This window comes from Paramisgurnus dabryanus, chromosome 21 (genome assembly GCF_030506205.2).
Source record: "Paramisgurnus dabryanus chromosome 21, PD_genome_1.1, whole genome shotgun sequence".
Classification (NCBI taxonomy): Eukaryota; Metazoa; Chordata; class Actinopteri; order Cypriniformes; family Cobitidae; genus Paramisgurnus; species Paramisgurnus dabryanus.
The window spans coordinates 8,127,691-8,148,499 of NC_133357.1; the positions used below are offsets into that span (position 1 = coordinate 8,127,691).

The 20,809-nt window shown below is 36.9% G+C and overlaps 1 protein-coding gene across 1 annotated transcript in view; it reads left to right on the top strand.

Annotated features, from left to right (window-relative positions):
- Positions 1–2,712: 2,712 nt before the first annotated feature.
- Positions 2,713–20,809, top strand: part of LOC135750231 (uncharacterized) — a 98,234-nt gene continuing 80,137 nt past the window's right edge. Inside the window, exons 1-2 of the mRNA XM_065269009.2 lie at positions 2,713–3,029; positions 13,741–13,811. Of these exons, the coding sequence (XP_065125081.1) occupies positions 2,974–3,029; positions 13,741–13,811 (127 nt within the window). The 5' untranslated portion in view covers positions 2,713–2,973. The remainder of the gene's footprint in view (positions 3,030–13,740; positions 13,812–20,809) is intronic.

Sequence of the window (20,809 nt, forward strand, 5' to 3'; positions counted from 1 at the left end):
CAAGTTCTAAGGAGTTGGATGCAAAAACAATATTGTTTAGATGCTGTTTATCATATATGTGTGTGCACTCAGAAGATCCTGTGTTTGTCATCAGTTTGTGGTCCTGCATGTGCTCCATCCATTACATTCCCTTATGAGAGGAAGTCTGTTGTCCTGAGAGGAAGTCTGATCTCCTCTCTCTCTCCAGCAGAGACCCATATGTGTAGATTGAGTTTTTTATGCACATCTCAGATATTAGACACACAGACTTGAGTTGTGTTGACAGTGATCCACAGGATTATTCTGCTGCGGTTTTCAGATGCACCATCGTGGATTCGAAGCTGCTGATTGATCAATGTGCTTTTACCCGACACAATTCCCCATCATTTTGGTGGATAAAATTAAAATAGTTGTTTAATATTGGTTGTGACAGCACAAATAACTCTCAGTCCTACTGTCAATCAAGTCTTTTTCAAACCAGACAGCAAACGACTCTGGGCCGGATCCGCACCAGATCCGCGCCTTAGTTAGCAGCACCGGTGTGGATCCAGTTCAGATCCGGCCCAGAGTCATCTGCAGTCTGTCTCATTACAGCTGTTATTATTCAGGAAGATATTGTATATAGTTAAGATTAACCTTCTTCTTTTGTTCTTCTGACATGACAGTAGTAAAGCAGAGAATTGAACATCATTATGAATCGCACCATCACAGCTACAAAGTTTAGTTTGTGTGTGTTTTGATTTTGGGGAGCTGGTACCATTTTGGGATTTAGGCCAAAACCAATAACAATAGAGTCACTGTAAGGTCAAACACAAGGTCTAGGACCAATGAACTTTTAGAGAGTGATACAGACTAACATGATGATGATGATGATGATGGTCAAGAGAAGCAAATCAGAGCATCATCTTTCACACAATACTGTACATCATAAGCACTGTTGGTGACCTGGCAAGGGACTACAGATGTAAAATAGCCTGGGGGCTAATTCTGGCGTATTCATATGCCTGTAAAGCTATTATGTTTTCTTAATATGTATTGTCCCTTTAAAATAAAATAAATAATAAATAATAAATAAATAACTGTATAGACTGTTTCATCGGACGCACGTGTGGTCATGCGATTGCTTGTCTGGTCAGAACGTTACTTCTGGTTTCAGTTTTTTTTATTGATCTGACTAGTTGCTAAACTGAACTCGTAAACAAATACCTTGTCAAAAATAACAAATGTTTTGGTTTCCTAGGTTATCTACGTGTTGTTTATTTTGCTTGTAATATAAATTAACTACTTTAAAATGACTTTGTTGTTATTTATTCTTAGCAGAGTTTACCGGAAGTTATGTGATAACCACGAAAGCCGCTTATTTATGTTGTTACTGCTGAAACTGTTAATACTGTACTCTATATCTGTTGTTACAGCACTTTTCACTATATACTTTGCTTCAAAGCAATTTTAGAGATTTTTTTATTTGGAATAATGTGCATCTAGTCATTATGCACAATAAAAATAATGAATAGTCAATGTTGCTTCTGTACCCTGGGGTAGACTTAATAGTGTACACTAAAGCACAATCAGTTCAACATAAATATGATTGGTTTTCATTTCATCATGCATTTAATATTTCACTGTGACATATATAAAAAAATATTAAGTAACACTTAATAATAACGTTAGTTAACTACATTAATAATGAATAATACCTCTACATCCTTTATTTGTGTTAAAGGGGCATTTCAGGTGACTTTTATATGATGTCAAATAAATCTTTGGTGTCCTCAGAGTACGTATGTGAAGCTCAAAAAATACAAAATACTATATAGATAATTTATTATACAATGTTAAAATTGCCACAAAAATTTGATGATTTTGGGGTGTGTCCTTTTAAATGCAAATGAGCTGATGAAATGCAAACACTGATCACCATAATGGTGGTTTGTTGAAATTGAAACTCAATTGTGCTGTCAATTATTTTTCTCTCTCTGAACTAAATGTCAGTGCCGAGGTTGGATAGTTGCAGATTAAGGGGCGGTACTATTATAATAAGGTCCCCTTCTGACATCACAAGGGGAGCCAAATTTCAATGACTTATTTTTTCACATGCTTGCAGAGAATGTGAAAGTTACTGGGTTGATCTTTATCACATTTTCTAGGTTGATAGAAGTGCTGAGGACACAATTATAGCATGAAAAAGTCTGATTTTCATGATATGTCCCCTTTAGTGTTATTTTCAACATTTACTAATACATTATTTTTTAATCAAAAGTTCTGTTAACAATAGTTCATGCACAATGAACTAAAATGAACAATTGCATTTGTTTTAACTAACATTAGCAAGATTAATAAATACTTGTATAATATATTGCCCATTGTTAGTTCATGTTATGCATTAACTATTAAAATAAACGTCGTTAAACCATTTATTTTTAATCTTTTTTTAGTTGTTTAAAATAAATCAACAATTTATTAAACTTCCTCAGTTGCATCTATTTAAAATCTAACGTTACTTAATTGAAAGTATAAAGTATTAAAATGATGATATGGGTAAGTGACAGTAAATGAATGAGAGGTTTCATGTAAATGAATTGACAGATGATGATGTCACAGACAGTAATGAGTGAAATCTAACACCGGGTCGAACTGAAGGATGAGCCGAACTCAACGAGTCCAGACACATGCGGTGCGCACAGCCCCGAGCAACTCTCTCTCTCTCTCTCTCTCACTCACTTTCTCTCTCACTCACTCACTTTCTCTCTCACTCACTCACTCACTCTCCCAATCTCTCTCAGTCCGGTTTAATACGGATCAGTCTGACCTGAGCTCTACACAATCTCATCATATTTCATTATCAGATTGTGTTTAACACTGAAGCGGAGCTGGCGTGCGTTTGGCGTTTGGAGATCTCTGTGGACTCTATGATCGGACTGGATCTGATCTCATGACTCTGGCGTGGAATTCTGTTTTCACTCTGAAAACTGCTGCGTGGACAAATGCATACAAATGCATTTAGGAGCCCAACGGACAAGGAGTGGACGCGTTTCTCCCACAGACACAACGTGAGTCTCTTCTGGATTTTTGCTCAAAAAAAATGCGCAAATGCGCGCTGAATGCAGGGCTCTTAATAACATCCAGACAGAATCTACAGGCTTTCCTTTAAACCTTGAGGCTGAAATCACAAATGGTGATATGGTTACATGTATCTCTTTGAGGTCTCGGGGCTCTTTGAACTTTGGGCAAAGTTGTTACATTTGTTGCAGCGTCTTATTTGTCGGTGGATCAGATCGTGTCATGCACATTTATTGACCCGTATCGTTTAAGCAGTGACCCAGATATAAAAACTGTGCACGTCTTTGTCCTACATCTTAAAATGCGTTTGAGTTTTGGGGAAACTCATTGAAAGCTATGAAAGGGAAGACCTGCATGCATTCAGATACAATTTTAACATGTTAAACCTCGTGCAGCCTGTTGTATTTTTACTGATGTTGGTTAGTAGATGTGGTTAAGTAGATACAGATTTAAACCAGCTAAAGAAGACATTTTGGATGAACATGTTTTATGATAATGAATGTGAATAGGCTGTGCTTTATTATTTCGTGTTGTGATATGATAGTGGAGGAGTAGCAGAGGTTTTACTCTGCAGTGTTAGTTGATGTTTCCTGGTCCAAACATTCCTCATGGAGATGAATATTGACCTCTAACATCTGGCCTGAACTCAGAGAAATCCCAACAGATCTCTACATGCACCTGACCGCAAGCTTGCTCCTGTCATTTATCACAAAACACTTCACATATCAGTCACCGGCAAATGTTTTGAAATGCTTTATTGGTATGAGGAAAATCCTGTGGAGCTTTTCTACTTCCTATTTACATATCACAAATAACTTGGAAACATCAGAGATAGTTGTGTTTTTAACCCTGCATGGAATTTTCTATTGCAAATATTAATCCTAGACTTTATAGAAACATTATTTCTTGTGTGAGCATTTCTTATTTCTTTATATGCCCATTGTTTTAGGGTTTTCTTCACCCATGTATGAGGTGTACTGTAACTCATGTGATGGGAATTTACTTTGGTTGGTGTTTTTTAAACTTTCCCAGTAGTGTTTCTTCATGTCCTCAGCTTTAGCATGGACTTTTTTATTACAAAAGGGATATTTTTGTTTAAGATATCAGATAGACTGAAGTGTAGATCAGCTGTGTGCACTGCTGGTTCCAGATTCACTTCACTTCATATCCTAAAGTTTGTTTGAGATCAAGATCTTGATTTCCTCTCTTTAAGCAGAATGACGTTTAGACTCAGATCTTTATTAACTCGAGGGTGTTACTATAAAACCTGCCCACAGTAAATTACTGTCTCTGTTTCATTGAATCTTATTTTTACCATTCAAAGTTCATTCATTTGGCATCTTTATTCCATTACAAGCAGATTTCCATGCAACCAATTTTATGTAAATAAGTGACAACATTTAGAAAAATCAGTTCATAAATAGGATGTTTGTCATCAGTCTAGGTCAAATGAGGCGATTTATTGTAGACAGATGGAGAAGAGAAAGAGTCTGCTTCTGCTGTCATACATAAGAGGAGAAATCAACTGATCTCATGTTACATCTGGTGTTTACAGTGTGAAAGGTTTTGTTGAATGTAATGGGAATGATGAGATGTTTTGCATCTTGTGATGTTCAACATGAGACCAGATTTTGTTTAAAAAGTCAAGGTTTACATGCTCTTGATAGTCGATCTGGTCAGAGTAAAGTTTCAGTAGTAGAGTCACGCTGGGACTGCAGGTGTGAGATACAAGCGCCAAGATGATGAAATATTGGCAGTGGATCTGTGACTGAATAAACTCTGTATGCAAGCATATAAGCGGTGGTGTGCTACAGGAGATTGATTTTCTTTCACATGATTTAATATAAACATGATTTATGCAGGGGTGTAAATGAAGGATCATCCGTACCCCGCAGGCCCAGCATTTCTTCAGTCGCTGTTTTGGCAGAAGTGTTGGGCAGGTGATGCGTCACAGCCGGTCTCTGTGTGTCGAGTCTGTTTTAAGGTCGGAGAAGCTATTTAAAGTACTTCCAGGTTAAGAAGAGGGGTCAAGAAACTGCAAATGTAAATGACCTGACAGATTAAATATCTAAAGTCATTTGCTTTGTTTGTGTTTACATGTCTCACGCTCTGTTACGCACGTTACACTACTGACGTAATCATAGTAAATGACATGTAACTAACCCTAAACTAAACTAAACCTAAATCTATATTAAGTGCATGTACTAAAATAAAACTTCTTTCTTTTATAATTTTCTCATCCTCATGTATGATTTTTTTTCTGATGAACACAAAAGAAGATATTTTTAATAAATGTTGGTAAGCACACAGCTGATTGTACCCATTGACTTTCATAGTAGGTAAACACATATTATGGAATTATTGTGATAAATGATGAAGAAGATATTCTGATAAATGATGGTAAGCACACAGTTGATGGTACCCATTGAATTTCATGGTTTTTGTTTTTTCTACAATGTTAGTCAATGGTTCCAATCAGTTGTGTGCTTATCATCATATATCAAAATATCTTCTTTTGTGTTCATCAAAATAAAAAAAACTCATACAGATTTAGAACAACATGAGGATGAGAAAATGATGACAACATTTTTTGCTGAACTATCCCTTTAAAATGAATCAATATACTGTAACAAAGATGCCTTAAAGGGATAGTTCACCCGAAAATTAAAATTCTGTCATCATTTTCTTACTTTCACATTGTTACAAACCTGTATAAATGTCTTTGTTGTAATGAACAAGACAGAAAATATTTTGAGGAATGTTCTTGAGCCCCATTCACTATCATAGTAGGAAAAAAGAATACTATAGAAGTGAATGCTTGATTGCAAACATTCCTCAGATTATCTTCTTGTCCGTTTATCAGAACACAGATATTTATACAGGTTTGTAACAACATGACAGTGAGTAAATGATGACAGAATTTTCATTATTTGGTGGACTATCCCTTTAATTCATTCCCCGCCAGCCTTTTTTTTAAAAAAGTTGTCCGCCAGCATTTTTTTGTGATTTTTACAAAAGTTTCACAAAATGCCTTCCAGGAATATGTTCTACAATAAATATATAAACATACAAATATATCAAATGAAAGAACAGACACTCCTCTTTCAAACAAACAAACAAAATGGGAAAAAAAAACATTTCATCCTATCTTCATTTGTTCTCTTTTTATAACCTCTTAAATATGGGGAGGTTTCTTCAAAAATACCAAATTATGAGCAAAAAGCTGAAATAAGAGCATTTTTGTATAGGACTTTAGTTAAATATCGATTCAGAATGATGATCAAAACATACACGCAGTTTAAAAATAATTAAATTAGGTTTTGCTTCAGTTTTTTATAAATTGGGTAAGAGCGCCATCTGTTAGATTATAGCGGCAGGGAAATGTTTTCTTTTTAGTGACGAGATAACTCGTCAATGGCGGGGAAAGAGTTAATATAAAATGTAGCCTAATCTAGTTTTGAAAATAAATTTGCATGTTTATGGATCTTTAAAGGGAAACTCCACTTAAAAAAAATGCGTATTTTCCAGCTCCTGTAGAGTTAAATATTAGATTTTTACCGTTCTGGAATCCATTCAGCCGATCTCTGGGTCTGACGGTACCACTTTTTGCATAACTTAGCATAATCCATTGAATCTGATTAGACCATTAGCGTCATGCTCAGAAATGACTTTGTTGCTGTAACACAGTGCCCGAAAATAATCCCCTGCTACTGAAAGTTACCAATGGGACTATTTTCGTGCGCGCGTAATTTCATTGCGCTTGCTGCAGCTATGTTACGGCAGCAAAGTCCTTGATTATTACGCCGAAATGAGAGCGCAATGCTAATGGTCTAATCAGATTCAATGGATTATGCTCTAAAAGTGATACAGCCAGAACTGGAGATTGGCTGAATGGATCCCAAAATGGTAAAAATCTAATGTTTAGGAGAGCTGGGAAGTTATCCTATTCTCAAAAAAAGTGGAATGTCCCTTTAATGTTTGTATCCACATCTAGATTTTGTAAATCTATTTTCTCATAACAGAATCTGTGACAGCGCATCTGAAACACCATCATTCACAAAGTTCTTTACATTTCCCAGTATTATTTGTGTGTATAAAGTATTTACTCATTTCATTTTGCCAACATCTTTCAGTAAGACAAGTATTTTCGTCTGGCTTTCACACTTTTAAAGTTTTTTCTGAAATAATTCAGTGCAGAAATCCAAAACAGCTCTGTAGTTTCTTATTTGATCTGAAGCGCGAATACAACACAAACTTTTCATCTACTGCTGCAGTAAAACATGTGAATAATTTCATATCTGGCACCGCTACATCTCATCTGCTCTGTTTCATAGGTTTTCCTTTGATATTGCATGTTGTGATTTGCCTACTAATAAGATCATACTCATCACATTTCAGCTTTTGAGAATGTGCAAAAGATACCGCCAGCTTTGGCTCATTAACTCATTGTGGCAGATTGATTTTGTTATTATACTGTAGTTTTTTTTTTTTTTGTGAAACATGTGTTTGTTAGCTTATGAAGAAATGTAAATGATGACCATGGCATGCAGATGTTTTGAAGCGCATGAACTCAGATGGTAGGAATAAAGAGAGGAACCCGCTGTTGTTTGGATTGTCTCTTTCTCTTCTGTTTGTGTTGTGTGCTGGAATGTCACACCGTTCTCTCGATAGAAAGCAGGTGAAACACTGCGACCGCTCCATCATCCGCTGTGGGAAAACAAATACATTCAGCTGACCAATCAGAAGCAGCAGGAACTGCTGTACATCCATAAAACAAATGTCTCATGAAGACCTCTGATATTTTATTTTATACTGAAGGACTCTTGGACTGAACTGATCCTGGATTATTTAATGACCTCCTAGCATCCGTCCTGGACGTATCTGTTTCAGTAAGATGAATGTTTGTTGATTAAACTCCCTCAGGTCTCTCAGTTTCAGGGTTATGAGGTGTCCGAATGAATGATGGTTGAGATGACTTCACTCTTCTGCTTATATAACCAAACGCCGATCTAGTGAAAGCCCACTTCAATCTTCAGTTCCTCAAGGTTTTGGTTGCATTTCATTGCATAGTGTGATTGTCTGGAATACATTTGTTAGTTTTCTTTCTAGTCTTTTAAAGACCCAGATTTATTGACACTGTTATATGCAGTTTCCCTAAAAATATTTGGGCACATAAGTCACACTTAAAATGCGTGTATATATTGTATTAAAGCATTTCCCGGAAAGAAAATGATAAAACAAAAGAGGGTATTAAATAAAGACAAAGTATTTGGCAATGAATGGTGTGCATAAGTGCTGATCTACACATGTGTGAACTTTTTTTTTTTTTTTTTAGAAAGCATAAGTTACGGTACTTATTATCATCATTTGTTTGCATCTTTTGTATCCAGTGGAGCAACATTACAACATTTATTGTAACTTCAGTGAACAAACACACACCTGCATGTCTACAATGTAACCGTGTGTAATTATCATGGATTAATAATGAAAAGCTAAGCCGTGGTTGTTAAAGGTTGTGATCCTTCAGATGTTCAGTGTCACCTGAAGTTGAGCTTCAGGACTGTCAGGTTTCAGTGAATGTCAAACCATCAGAATGCAGGTTAAATAAATCATTTATGCCAATATACAGACCAAAACACTTTGGGTCTCAATAGTGATGTTGACAGTGATGTTGCCCATTCACTTTGTAACACAAACCTTCTGCAGTCCTGAACATAAACTCTCTCATTAGACCTGTGATCATCAGGGACAGTTGTTTAAAAGTAATCCATTTGCATATTGGCGATCGGATTAGATCAAAATTTCAAAATGGGCTGTTCAAAACAAATAAAAATTATTCTGAATTTGGATTGTATCACAAAATCCAATTGAGGTTTTGATCTGGATCAAATCATCACTTTGTGTTGTTTAAAACTTTTTAGTAAGATTGGGATTTGTTTGATCCCAAAAAGTAGGATTATTCTGATCCCAACAGAAGAGTAGCCTGGCTAACACCAGACCAGTCTCACAGAGAATGAGACGTGGTCTGGGAACCATATGCTTATTTTCTCGGATTTGAGGCGTGGTTTATGAATGCCCAGAGCAGTTTATTGGGCGCTACGAATGTCTATCAAATGCGTCTGTACGTAGCTCATATCGTTACAATTATACCAGATGACGTATGAAGAGCGACATAAATTCAAACATAAACAACTTTTATCGGGTACGTGTGCAACTAAACTTGTAGCTGTATATGTATTGAAAAGCAACACAACTTAGTGACACTGTGACAACCACAGTACAGGCATAATGACAATATGATATTAATAAATACCACTTACCATTTATAAGTTAATTGTACTTCATCGACGACAATGTCTAGCAGGTTGGTCCTATAAAACTCTGTGACTATCATGTCTTGCCATATCCAAACATCCCTCGTTCTTGGATATGAAATTGTTTAATGCTAAAAGTTGCCCCTTTTTTTAAATAAATTAAGACTACTTAGAACACTATCTAAGGCAGCATTGAAAACTAAATTAGCTTCTGCTGCCGTGTTGGATAAACAAAACTGCTTCGGTGTGTCGCATAGATGTTGTCATTGTCTTGCTGCCCGCTCCCCGTTCTGTGATTGGTTCCCTATTTCAGGGGGAAAATTGGTCCATAGTTTCCATGCTAGACTTGCAGCGTTAATAAATTGGCGCGCAAGGCAGAATGGGGAAACCCAGGCTAGCAGAAGGGTGGATTTCAGGAACAAAAATATAATAAAACTGTACTAAATTTTTTTTACTGAAACTTATTATACCTGAACGTCAATATACCTGAATAACAGTACAACAATAATTATTCCCCAAAGAAAGTATAATCACTGTTACCTGTCGGGAAGAATTTTGCGAACTGCGCGTCTGTCTTGACACCTCTCTGTTCCTTCATTGCTCTCCAGCGTTGAAATGTTTCTCCAATAACGACTCTGGTTACATTAAGTTACGTTCTTCTGACAATTTTCTCCTATTCCCAAAGAAGTCTTTCTTTTGCATCCTCTTTCGAGTTTCTTCTCTACCGTGGTGCAAATTCGAGGAGGAAAGCAGGATTGACAATGAAAACAAACCGAAACTTAAGATGGAGTTTCTTGCGCTATGTGCATGCGTCGCCTGTGTTTAGTTACTGGGGCGCGCACGTCTCTCACAAGGATCGTAATGGCAGTGATTGACTAGCCAGAGGGCCAATTGCTTATGCGATGACCGTAAGGGAAATGAAAGTAAGGGAAAGTTGTGTTGTTTTATTGTTTTATAATTTTTTTATAATAAAAAAAAATCATAGTCATGATTATTTTGGTAAAAATCATAATCACGGTTATTTAACACATTTACTCTGTGACTTTTAAAACATGCATTTCTTAAACCTTTTTATCATGTAGTGTTGCAATAGACTACACGTGTCGAAGCAGTGGTGCCTTACAAACACATCGGTCCAACAGCACACAATTTATATTTTAATTGCGTAATAATTGTTTTACCACAGTTATCTTGTTTTTGTAATGAGAAATTGAAATAAAAAAGTGATTAATTGCACATCTGTAGTAAAAACACTTAGTGACCCCATACTGTTTTTTACACAGCTAATAGTAAACATTAACATGTGATCCCATTTAGAAAAGTGAGGACAAAATCCTGGATAGCAAAACATGGGATTTCCAAATCTGGATTATTTTGATTCAGATGAAACTTTTTGAACAACTGGCAGTGGAGAAACCTCTTTAACAGCATAAATGAAGAAAAGTTTCCTCTCCTCATGGTTTTTAATGCTTGGTGGTCACGTAAAATCTTTGTTGCGACCACATTTTTACCCTCGTATTTATCTTCCCGTACATCAAACCTCTTTTCTAACCTCACCAGACGAGACCCTCATTATCTGTAATCCTGTTCCTCCACAGTCATAACACATTGTGTGTTCACATTTCATTTCTCATGTGAGTTACACTTCAGAAACACACCAGCGCTTCTTAAAGCCCAGATGAAACTCTCACACATTGGTCTGCTGTTGAGGATTCAGATTCGAGAAAATCATTTTCATATTAAATGCATTCTGACTGTGATTGTTGTATCGCCTCTGGCTAGGATGATGTTATACTGTGAGTTTACTACAGTATAATGGCTTAATTCTAGACTCTTTAATGTGTCTTACATCTGATGAGCACATGCTGGTTTTCTGTAGTGTATCATTGGAGAAGCCTGTAGGGTCTTTCATAGGAGAAATGAGGTTTCCATTCACATTACAGAAAGTCAATGAGAGCATCTTCATGGTCATCCAGCAGGACACTGAAGATCTGAGGTCAACACGTGGATCTCTTGTCTGTTTTCTCAGTTAAATTACATTCATAATCATGTAAACATGACAGATTTGTTTGTGTTTGAGGGTCTCTGGCAACTTGGCGTAGGATCACTCGATCCATCATTGCACAGATGATTGTCTAATCGTTTATAATCGCTATAATCAACTCTAGTAATGCTTGACTAGTTTTCTTTCATTCGATATGTGGAACAGACTGAATTTATTCATTTAAGTCTCACATAGCAGATATTTGAAATGGTGCAGCACATTTGCTTACAACACACGAGAGCAATGATGTTTGACCTCAGTGGATGAAGAATTAGGATTTTTCTGAGTTTTACAAATTGCACTTTAATCTAAAATGTGGTTGCTTGCGGCGTTAAATGCTATCAGTGTAACATGTAATGCTGTCAGTGTAACGTGTAATGAGGTTAGTGTAACATGTAATGTGGTCAGTGTAACAACATGTAATGCTGTCAGTGTAATGCTGTCAGTGTAACATGTAATGCTGTCAGTGTAACATGTAATGCTGTTAGTGCAGTGCCGGCGCCAGCCGAGCGCTGATGAGGGGGCATCTAAAATACCAGAGGGGGCGATCACATGAATGCATATAATTCCCCCAGCCAGAAAATACATAGGTTTGGTACATTAAGTTTTAAAGTGTTATAAACAAACATCTCTGTAATACAACCACAAAAACTACAGCTATAGTGAGCAACGTACATAGCTCTGAACAATACAACAACAACAACAAAAAAAACGCATAACTAACGTCACATATTAGCACAACACTACTCATTTGAAGTTCAGACCCAGAGGTAGAAATACATTTTACGTAATGGTGGGGAGCAGTGTTGGCAAATAGAGTTGATGGTTTTCACCCCAAAAACGGTCCAAACGCAACTTTTTATCAACATTTTGGTTCAATTTGATCATATAACGTAGTTATTTTAACTGCCACAAGTAATGCACCATAAGCTAGCGATTAAGCAGCTAGAGAACCACAATAGCAAAATGACAATAACTCGTTTACATATAGGCTACAGCTATGCTGTAGGATAGGCTAATTCAAATTCGTTAATTATAAATTTAACAATGTCTTTTTTTATCTATTTACTCCTGATAAACAGGTGTGTGAGAGAGAGATCGTACAGGCTTACCTTTAACGTTAAATGCAGAACAATAATAGGCTGTTGGTTGTACGTTGACTTGCAAGGATGCTGAAGAACATGAACATCTGAACTTTTCAAAACTATGTACAGTCTGGCTGAAGTTCATAGTGCCCGAATTGACTTAATGACAGCCGAACATTTGGATCTTTGCACCTGAAATGCTCCGATAATTAATCCACGCCACGGCATTAAATGATGTGTGACAATCCGGAGTCCGGTTTGTAGAACTTCCAATGCTATTTTCCATATATCCATTGCTACAGGGCAGGCCCAGGTCACTCTCACACTCCTGTCTGTAAATTTTAATATAATTTCCCACTTCGACATCTTGATTTCCCTCTGAGACTCAGAACGCGGGCTCATTGTCGGCGTGCCTCAAGCCGTCAACACAAACTTGTTCAACTTCAGGCGCGGCTGCAAGAACCAACAACCACATGACATCAAAGTACCGCGAGAACGATTCGAGAAATCATACTAAGTGTCGTTTCGTCTCGCTCTCGCGGCATTTTGACGTCTTCGCCTGATGAATTCGAACAAGCCTATAGGCTACACATGAGTGGGCGTGTGTCACGGTAGAATACATGCGCACTTGTTTTTTTGTTTTGTTAAATACTTAGACTTTAAAATTCACTTTAGGAAGACAATACACAAGGCAAACGTAATTTTTAAATAGCGCATTTTATCATTAAAATCCCATTCAACATTAATGGTGATCTGAGGGGGCGGGATAGTGCCACGCCCCCTCGTGGCGCCGGCCCTGTGTTAGTGTAACAACATGTAATGCTGTCAGTGTAATGCTGTTAGTGTAACATGTAATGCTGTCAGTGTAACATGTAATGCTGTCAGTGTAATGCTGTTAGTGTAACATGTAATGCTGTCAGTGTAATGAGGTTAGTGTAACATGTAATGCTGTCAGTGTAGCAACATGTAATGCTGTCAGTGTAATGTTGTCAGTGTAACATGTAATGCGGTCAGTGTAACATGTAATGCGGTCAGTATAACATGTAATGCTGTCAGTCCAACATGTAATGCTGTCAGTGTAGCGTGTAATGCTGTCAGTGTAATGTTGTCAGTGTAACATGTAATGCGGTCAGTGTAACATGTAATGCTGTCAGTGTAACGTGTAATGTTGTCAGTGTAACATGTAATGCTGTGAGTGTAATGTGTAATATTGTCAGTGTTTGAAACTGTGTTTGAAATGTTGATTATATTTCTGCAGGAGATTCATCGTCCTCCTCCTGTCGACATGTGCTGCTCTCCTGTCTGCAGAAGAATGTCCAAGAACTCAAGGTACGTTCACCTTAAGCCCCTCACCTTTTCACCTGTGACCTTTCAACTTTTAACTTTTACTCTGATGAGTCACGGAGCAAACGGTAAACTCATGCAAGCATCTCGGTGGCTCATGGGCCGATTTCAATGTGATTTCCGTTTTGGTGTTTAAGGGAATGTCCGCCGTTTCTTTATAGAGAAAGATTTCTGTGAAAGATGTTTTACTTTCAAAGAGACTGAAAAAGCTTTAAGCTGCAGAACATCCGGTCTGGATTTGACATTGAATAATTTTATTTGAAAACAAAAGCAGCATGGACGTGCACAGACATTTTGGGGGGCAGGGGCTCAAGTGAAATAAAGGGCACCTTTCATAATTATGTATATTTTATCTTTTTTTTTTTTTTAACAAAGGGTATATATTTTAACACAATTCTGACTTCCTTTTTAAAAAAATTATTACAAAAGTTAATAAATTTTATCTTCCTCAAACTCATGCAATTGTTTCATTTTCAAAAGATGTCTACAAAATAATCAGTTCACACAGACACCATGGTCTCCTTAGTAGTCTATATAGAGCAGCAAAGGAAGCCATTACACAATGTGCATGTTTTGAAAACATTAAATTACACATTAATTACAAATTTGTTAAAATGCTAAAAACAAAGTTGTGACTGCTGAGTTAGCGCTACATGCCAATAAATGCTATATCATATGCTAGCGTTTAGCTGATTAGTTGTTAGTTGTTACTCAAAATGTATTTTTGTCTGATAAGGGCTCAAAATATAAGGTCTGTTTACTAATGTGAGCTTCTGGCATGAGCCTCTCAGAGCAGAGCCAATCAGAGCAGAGCAGAGCTCAACATTATTATTCATGACCCTTTCAAATAGGGCAAAAATAGACCATTTAATTAAAATGACAAATTCTAGGGTTGTAAATAGACATGTAAAAATGTTTCTGGATAATTTTTGCACTTAATAAAGCCACATACCTTCTATGTAATTGTCAAAGAACAATTTAACCATGGGCGTCGGAACCATTATACGTGGGTGGGACAGGACCCACCCACTTTTTAAGACCAATGATAATGGACCCACCCACTTATTCTCTAATTTAGCGCATTTGTCTGTTCACTTATCAAAGCGCTGTTAGTCCAAATCCATTCCACTAGAGCAGGGATCCCTAACCTTTGCTTTTTTACACCGCGGACCCGTTTCAGCTTTTAAACATAATTCGGGGGGTGAGTGGACGCTGAGTTGCTGTTCGAACATAGTGCTGAAAAACCTAAATTGCCAAATGTATAGGCCTAACGTTTTAAACAGAAATAAATGTCAAACAACCATGCATTAGGGAAATTAATAACTGCTTTATTTATAGTATATTTTCTATAGACGTGTAAAATCATATTATAGCGGATTATTTTACTTTCATTGTTTCACGAGTTTGCCTGCCCATTTAGTCTTAATAATTAACGGTAAACGAACTTAGCTTGGTGTTCTTAAAGGCAGCTCGAACCTTAGGTCGGACTCGAGCCCCAAGTTCAAGACACAGAAGAAAAAAGGAGGAGATGATGAGGAGAGATGCCAGAAGAATTGCGTCTGTCGCGGAGGCACAGAGACTCCCGTTTTGCTTTTAATGATAATTAACACAGCACTAAATGTGGTTCCTTTCAAACGTTAAAAGTATAGGCTACTTGTTAAAATATTATTACTGCTGTAAAATAGTTTATTTTGATTATGGCACGATCGCTGGATAATTTTCAAGTTTTTTTTTTACAGAAGCCAATTACTTTTCATTTAGAACACGTATTAACATTATTTGCGAGGTACATTTGCAGATAATTCATAAAGTCATACCTCTGTTTAATCGATTGTGTTTTAGAAGTACACATGCTCAAACTCTTATGACAGCACAGCATTGTTTCCCGACGGAAACCATAAAATAAAGTGATCTCATTTCCAGAATCTCACATTTATATTTCTCTAAGAGAGAGAAAGAGAGATTGGGTATAACAAATAAAAAAGGTATACAAAAGTTGTATCAGTTTACCTTCCTTCGTTTTTCTTACCTTTCATTTCCTCAAAATAAAAAATAAACATTGTAGCCTACTGTCAGCAGAGTAGAGAAAAAAAATGACACAGAGAAAGATAACTGAAACATGACATCTGTCATTATTTGCAAAATATTTAAAGGGCTATTACCAGAATTTCGACCGTAATAGGCTACTGTCTTTAATTTAATAAACGCAAATGTTCAGGCTAATTAAAAGGAAACATGAAAATGTCATCTATTGCAGTAAATGTATTTTTCGGGGGGGGGGGGGGGGGGGTTATGTGGGGACCCACCCACTTTTCATTTGCTTCCGACGCCCATGAATTTAACATATTATGTCAACACATCCTATGGCACCTTTAATCTTAGGTTTCATATTTATTAGGGTTACACATGTCAGAAACAACAAATATAGATTAGGCCTATTTTATTTGTATTTTATATTTTACTTTTTTGTGATGTCAGTGAAAATTCAGACTGGGCAAGTAAAATACTGAACCATCAGATTTCTTCCCAATCTACTCCAGCACTCCACTATATAACACATTATACTTATTTAACAGACATTACAAAAAACGCAAACAAAAAAGCTTACTACTGTAGTTAGCAATTATTTTATTGTTTGTGCTTTCTTATTTTATGAGCAGTCTGTTTAAACTACATACACTACACTGTTACAAGTTTGCAACTCTTCAGGTTAATATGGGATTGTCGTGGAAAACAATGTCCCTGAATTGTTATGTGTAACAACGTGTCCCATATTTTGTGCATAAAACTGTTAATATAAAAATGCTTTCTTCCACACACACTTACCGGTAGCTGCCTGCATAATCAAGCACATGATCGTGTCTCGTTCGGGCTGAGCTTTGGCGCTTGAAGCGCGAATGATGCAGCACGAGTGTAGACGAGCCAATCATAAAGCAAAGTAAGTTAGAGAGGCGGGACTAAGGAAAGGTAAAGCCAATCATATTAGCGATGTGAATTTTGGAGGCGGGACTCATCTGTTAACCGTTTGTGTGCCACAAATAGCGCTGTTTTTCTTTATATAAGTTTTTTAATCTCATTTAAATGATTCCTGAATAAATTAATGTTAAATTAAATAAGCAACAAGTAAAAAACACAAGAAACAGACAGACATCAGTTGTTATATGAATAAACATCATATTATTATTATTTTTTTTAAAGCACCCAAGAAAAAAAGGGCACTTTCTCTCCAGGAATAAAAAGGGCAGGTGCTCAAGCCCCCTTTGATGTCTATGTGTGCACGTGCCTGAAAAGCACTGTTTGTTCTTTTCAGCCAAACTTCTGAAAGATGTGCATTTTGGGTAGTCCTCTTTGTTTGCGGTTTATTATCCCTATGATTGTATTTCTGCTCTTTGGAAGCACTTCTTTGCCTGTCTCCATGTTTTACTGTTAATATGAAACTGTGAGGAAATGTGAAATGTAGATTTGAAGACTTCTTGAACACATCATATAAGCACTAATATTGAGACTACTGCAGTGAGATGTGGGACTGTTAGATCATTTAAATGCATCCAATGATGTGTTGATGGATTCATTTTTGAAGAACATTTCGGAAGTTCAGATTCAAAATCATTTTTACTGGCCAAGTACAGAAGGAAGGAACAGGAGTTTTATTTTTATTTCCACTATTTGTATGCAGCCCAACTGCAAATGTTTTGGCAATACACATTTTTTGTCATGCCAATAAAGCACATTTAAAGGATTACTTCACTTTCATAAAAATAATCCTTTTCTATTATAGGCTTTCTTTGTTCAGTCAAGAAGAAATTAAGTCTTTTGAGGAAACATTCCAGGATTTTTCTTCATATAGTGGACTTTAATGGTTAACAGTTTCAATGCAGCTTCAAAGGGCTCTAAACGATCCCAACCGAGACATAAGGGTCTTATCTAGAAAAACATCCTCATTTTCAGCCATGAAAGCATGTACTTTTTAACCACAACTTCTCGTCTTGCACTAGCCGTGTGATGCGCCAGCGTGACCTTACGTATTGCGTAATCACATCCAAAGATCACGCATGACGTATGCGAAACAACTGCTCCAGTGTTGATGTCTTTGTTTGTGGAATGATACAAATGAATGTCTTTGTGTCAGTTTATTGTTTAAAATGGTCTGCAAGTGTGCGCTTCACATATATAATGCATGACCTGGGTCATCACATGACTAGTGGAACAAGAAATTGCGGTTTAAAGGTTTTTTTGGGGGGGGGGGGGCGAAATTACGGATGGTTTGGCTAGATAAGACCCTTATGCCTCGGTTGAGCCCTTTGAAGGTGCATTGAAACAGTAAACCATTAAAGTCCACTATATGGAGAAAAATCCTGGAATGTTTTCCTCAAAAAACTAAAAAAACATCTTGGATGACATGGGAGTGAGAAAATTATCAGGATTTTTTATAAAAGTGGATTAATTCTTTAAATTGAAATAGAAAATTGAGAAAGAGGAGGTATACAGGAGAAAGCAGCTGTTAAACAAGAGCTTCTGTCTGCTGGATTTAAACTCGACATGTCTCTTCTTGTGCTCACAGCTACAGAATCTAACTTTAGATAGCAGAGAGTAACACACACACATTCTCTCTCTCTCTCTCTCTCTCTCTCTCTCTCTCTCTCTCTCTCTCTCTCTCTCTCTCTCTCTCTCTCTCTCTCTCCAGTCATAATTGATCATTTCCAGGTATCTGCAGGATTTTGTCTCTAACTGATTGTTTACAGATGAGATCTCAGTGAAATGCAGTTAGATGAAGAATAAGAAAAAGCAATGAAAGAAAACTTATGGAAGAAACTCTTGATTTGAATGAATGCTTGCTAAACAACAAACACTATTAATGAACAATGAACACTATCAAAATGAACACTCAGTCATATGCGCCGCACCTCTTGCACATGTATGCTTGCTCCCCTCTTTTTCTCTCCTATCTGAAGCGGATGTTTCCAAGGTCTTTTAACCACCCAACTACCTGCACGTTAGACCCCATACCCAGATCCCATCTCCTTCAGGCCATTTCTCCAACGGTTATCCCTGCTCTTACCCACATTAACAGCGCTACTATGGTTCAAATCTTACCTCTAGGCAGTTTATTTAGAGTATCCTGAAGAGTTGACGTCTTTGAACCCCAATGTCTCAATACCGGGGTACCTCAAGGCTCAGTCCTTGGACCACTGCTCTTTTCTATATACATGACATCCCATGATATTTTCTTTAGGTTCTTTTTAGGCCCATATCTATTACTAAAAAAGCTGATATTTATTTAACACATTGCATGCACTCATAAAATAAAAACTTTTTTTGTGTGCTGCAGGTAAACACAATCTATTGATATTTGTTACCGTGTGTTCGGTAAGAGCTTCTGGTCGGTTTCATCCTGGCTGCTCTCTAAAAATAAATGATTGGCTGTTAGATGTTGAAGCAGTACAGAGGTGAAAGTTCACCAGCGGGCAGTCATGTGCCGAAACATCTCAGACTGAGCTTTGAAGTCTGATTCTCTTATTTCACGCCTGTTTAGTATTCAGTCTGCTTTTTAAACCATGAGCGATAAAAAACAAAAGCACATTTCTCTATTAACCGTTGTTGTCTTCGCTTTAAGCCCAGACCTAAGATCTGAAGTCTGGATTAGTCATGAAAATGTCTGTTTCCACTGAGATCTCTCTACAGACATTGTTGATCTTTGTAAAAGCTGTGTGTGTTTGCTGACAGGGGTTTCCTGTTCGCTTGATGTTAAAAACAGGTCTGATTCAGTCTCTTTGGTTTCAATCTCTTCTGTTGCTCTCAGTCCTTTATAGACCTAAATGCAGTGTAGATCATTGACCTTCATCTAAATGCATATTTGCCAGGTCCAAAGATACAAAAACTAAAAGACGCCACAGTTTAACAGGTGGTTCCAAATAAAGCTTGTTAGTGTTGTTAAAGATGTCATCCTAAATCTCTGTGATATTCTGCTATATAGATTTGGCTAGATTTATAATTCAAAGTCTGTTTAGAAACTAAATAGTACCTTCTTATTTATGTCTGTAGCACAAATGGCTCGATACAGTACAAGTCAAATTTCAAAATCTCATGTTCAGGCTATAAATTTTTCTTTGTATATTAATAATGCTTCTTCCCTTGGCACCCCTGAGTAAACAGGTTTCAGTTTTATTAAACAGTCTCCAATGACACAATATGGTCATCATGTCACTAAGCTCTGAGTAATAACATATAACAGATGAAAGAGAGAAAAATATGTACACAGAAAAAAACACAAATGTCTATCTTGAGACCCGCCCCCGTTCCTCCTCCTTCATCTGGAACACAGATGGCTCATGCAAGGGCTCATGGGTAATCCATGATGTCAGGGATGTTGTATGTCAAAGCAAGAATTCAAACCATTTGTGTAGTTTGTATATTAAAGTTATGAAATATGATGTCAGAGTCAGATAACCATATTGAACATGAACAATAATCAGATTAAAATAGAAATGTGTCAGAGTCGTGGCCTAGTTTGTGCTGTTTGCCAAGACAAGCATCACTTGTCTTAATGCTTCAATGTTAGATTTCAGCATGTGTCTCCTTCACATGGTTTGTGCATCAGATATGAATGATGCTGAGGATTGTCTGGACTGTTGAGTTGTGATGTGTGTTTCTCAGTAATTCTTCATCTCAGTAACATTTAGGAATGAGAGTCAGTTTTTTTACTTATGGCTAATAAACAATAACTGAGGAATGGCAACCGTCTATGACATTCTAGCAACCATTTGTAAAATCATAGCAACCATTTGTAACATCCTAGCAACAATCTGTAACACCATAGCAACCATCTGTAGCACTCTAGCAACCATCTATGACACCCTAACAATGGTCTGTAATACCCTAATAACCATCTGTGACACCATGGCAACTATTTGTGACAATCTAGCAACCATCTATAACACCTTAACAATTATCTGTAACACCATAGCAACTATGTCTACCATAGA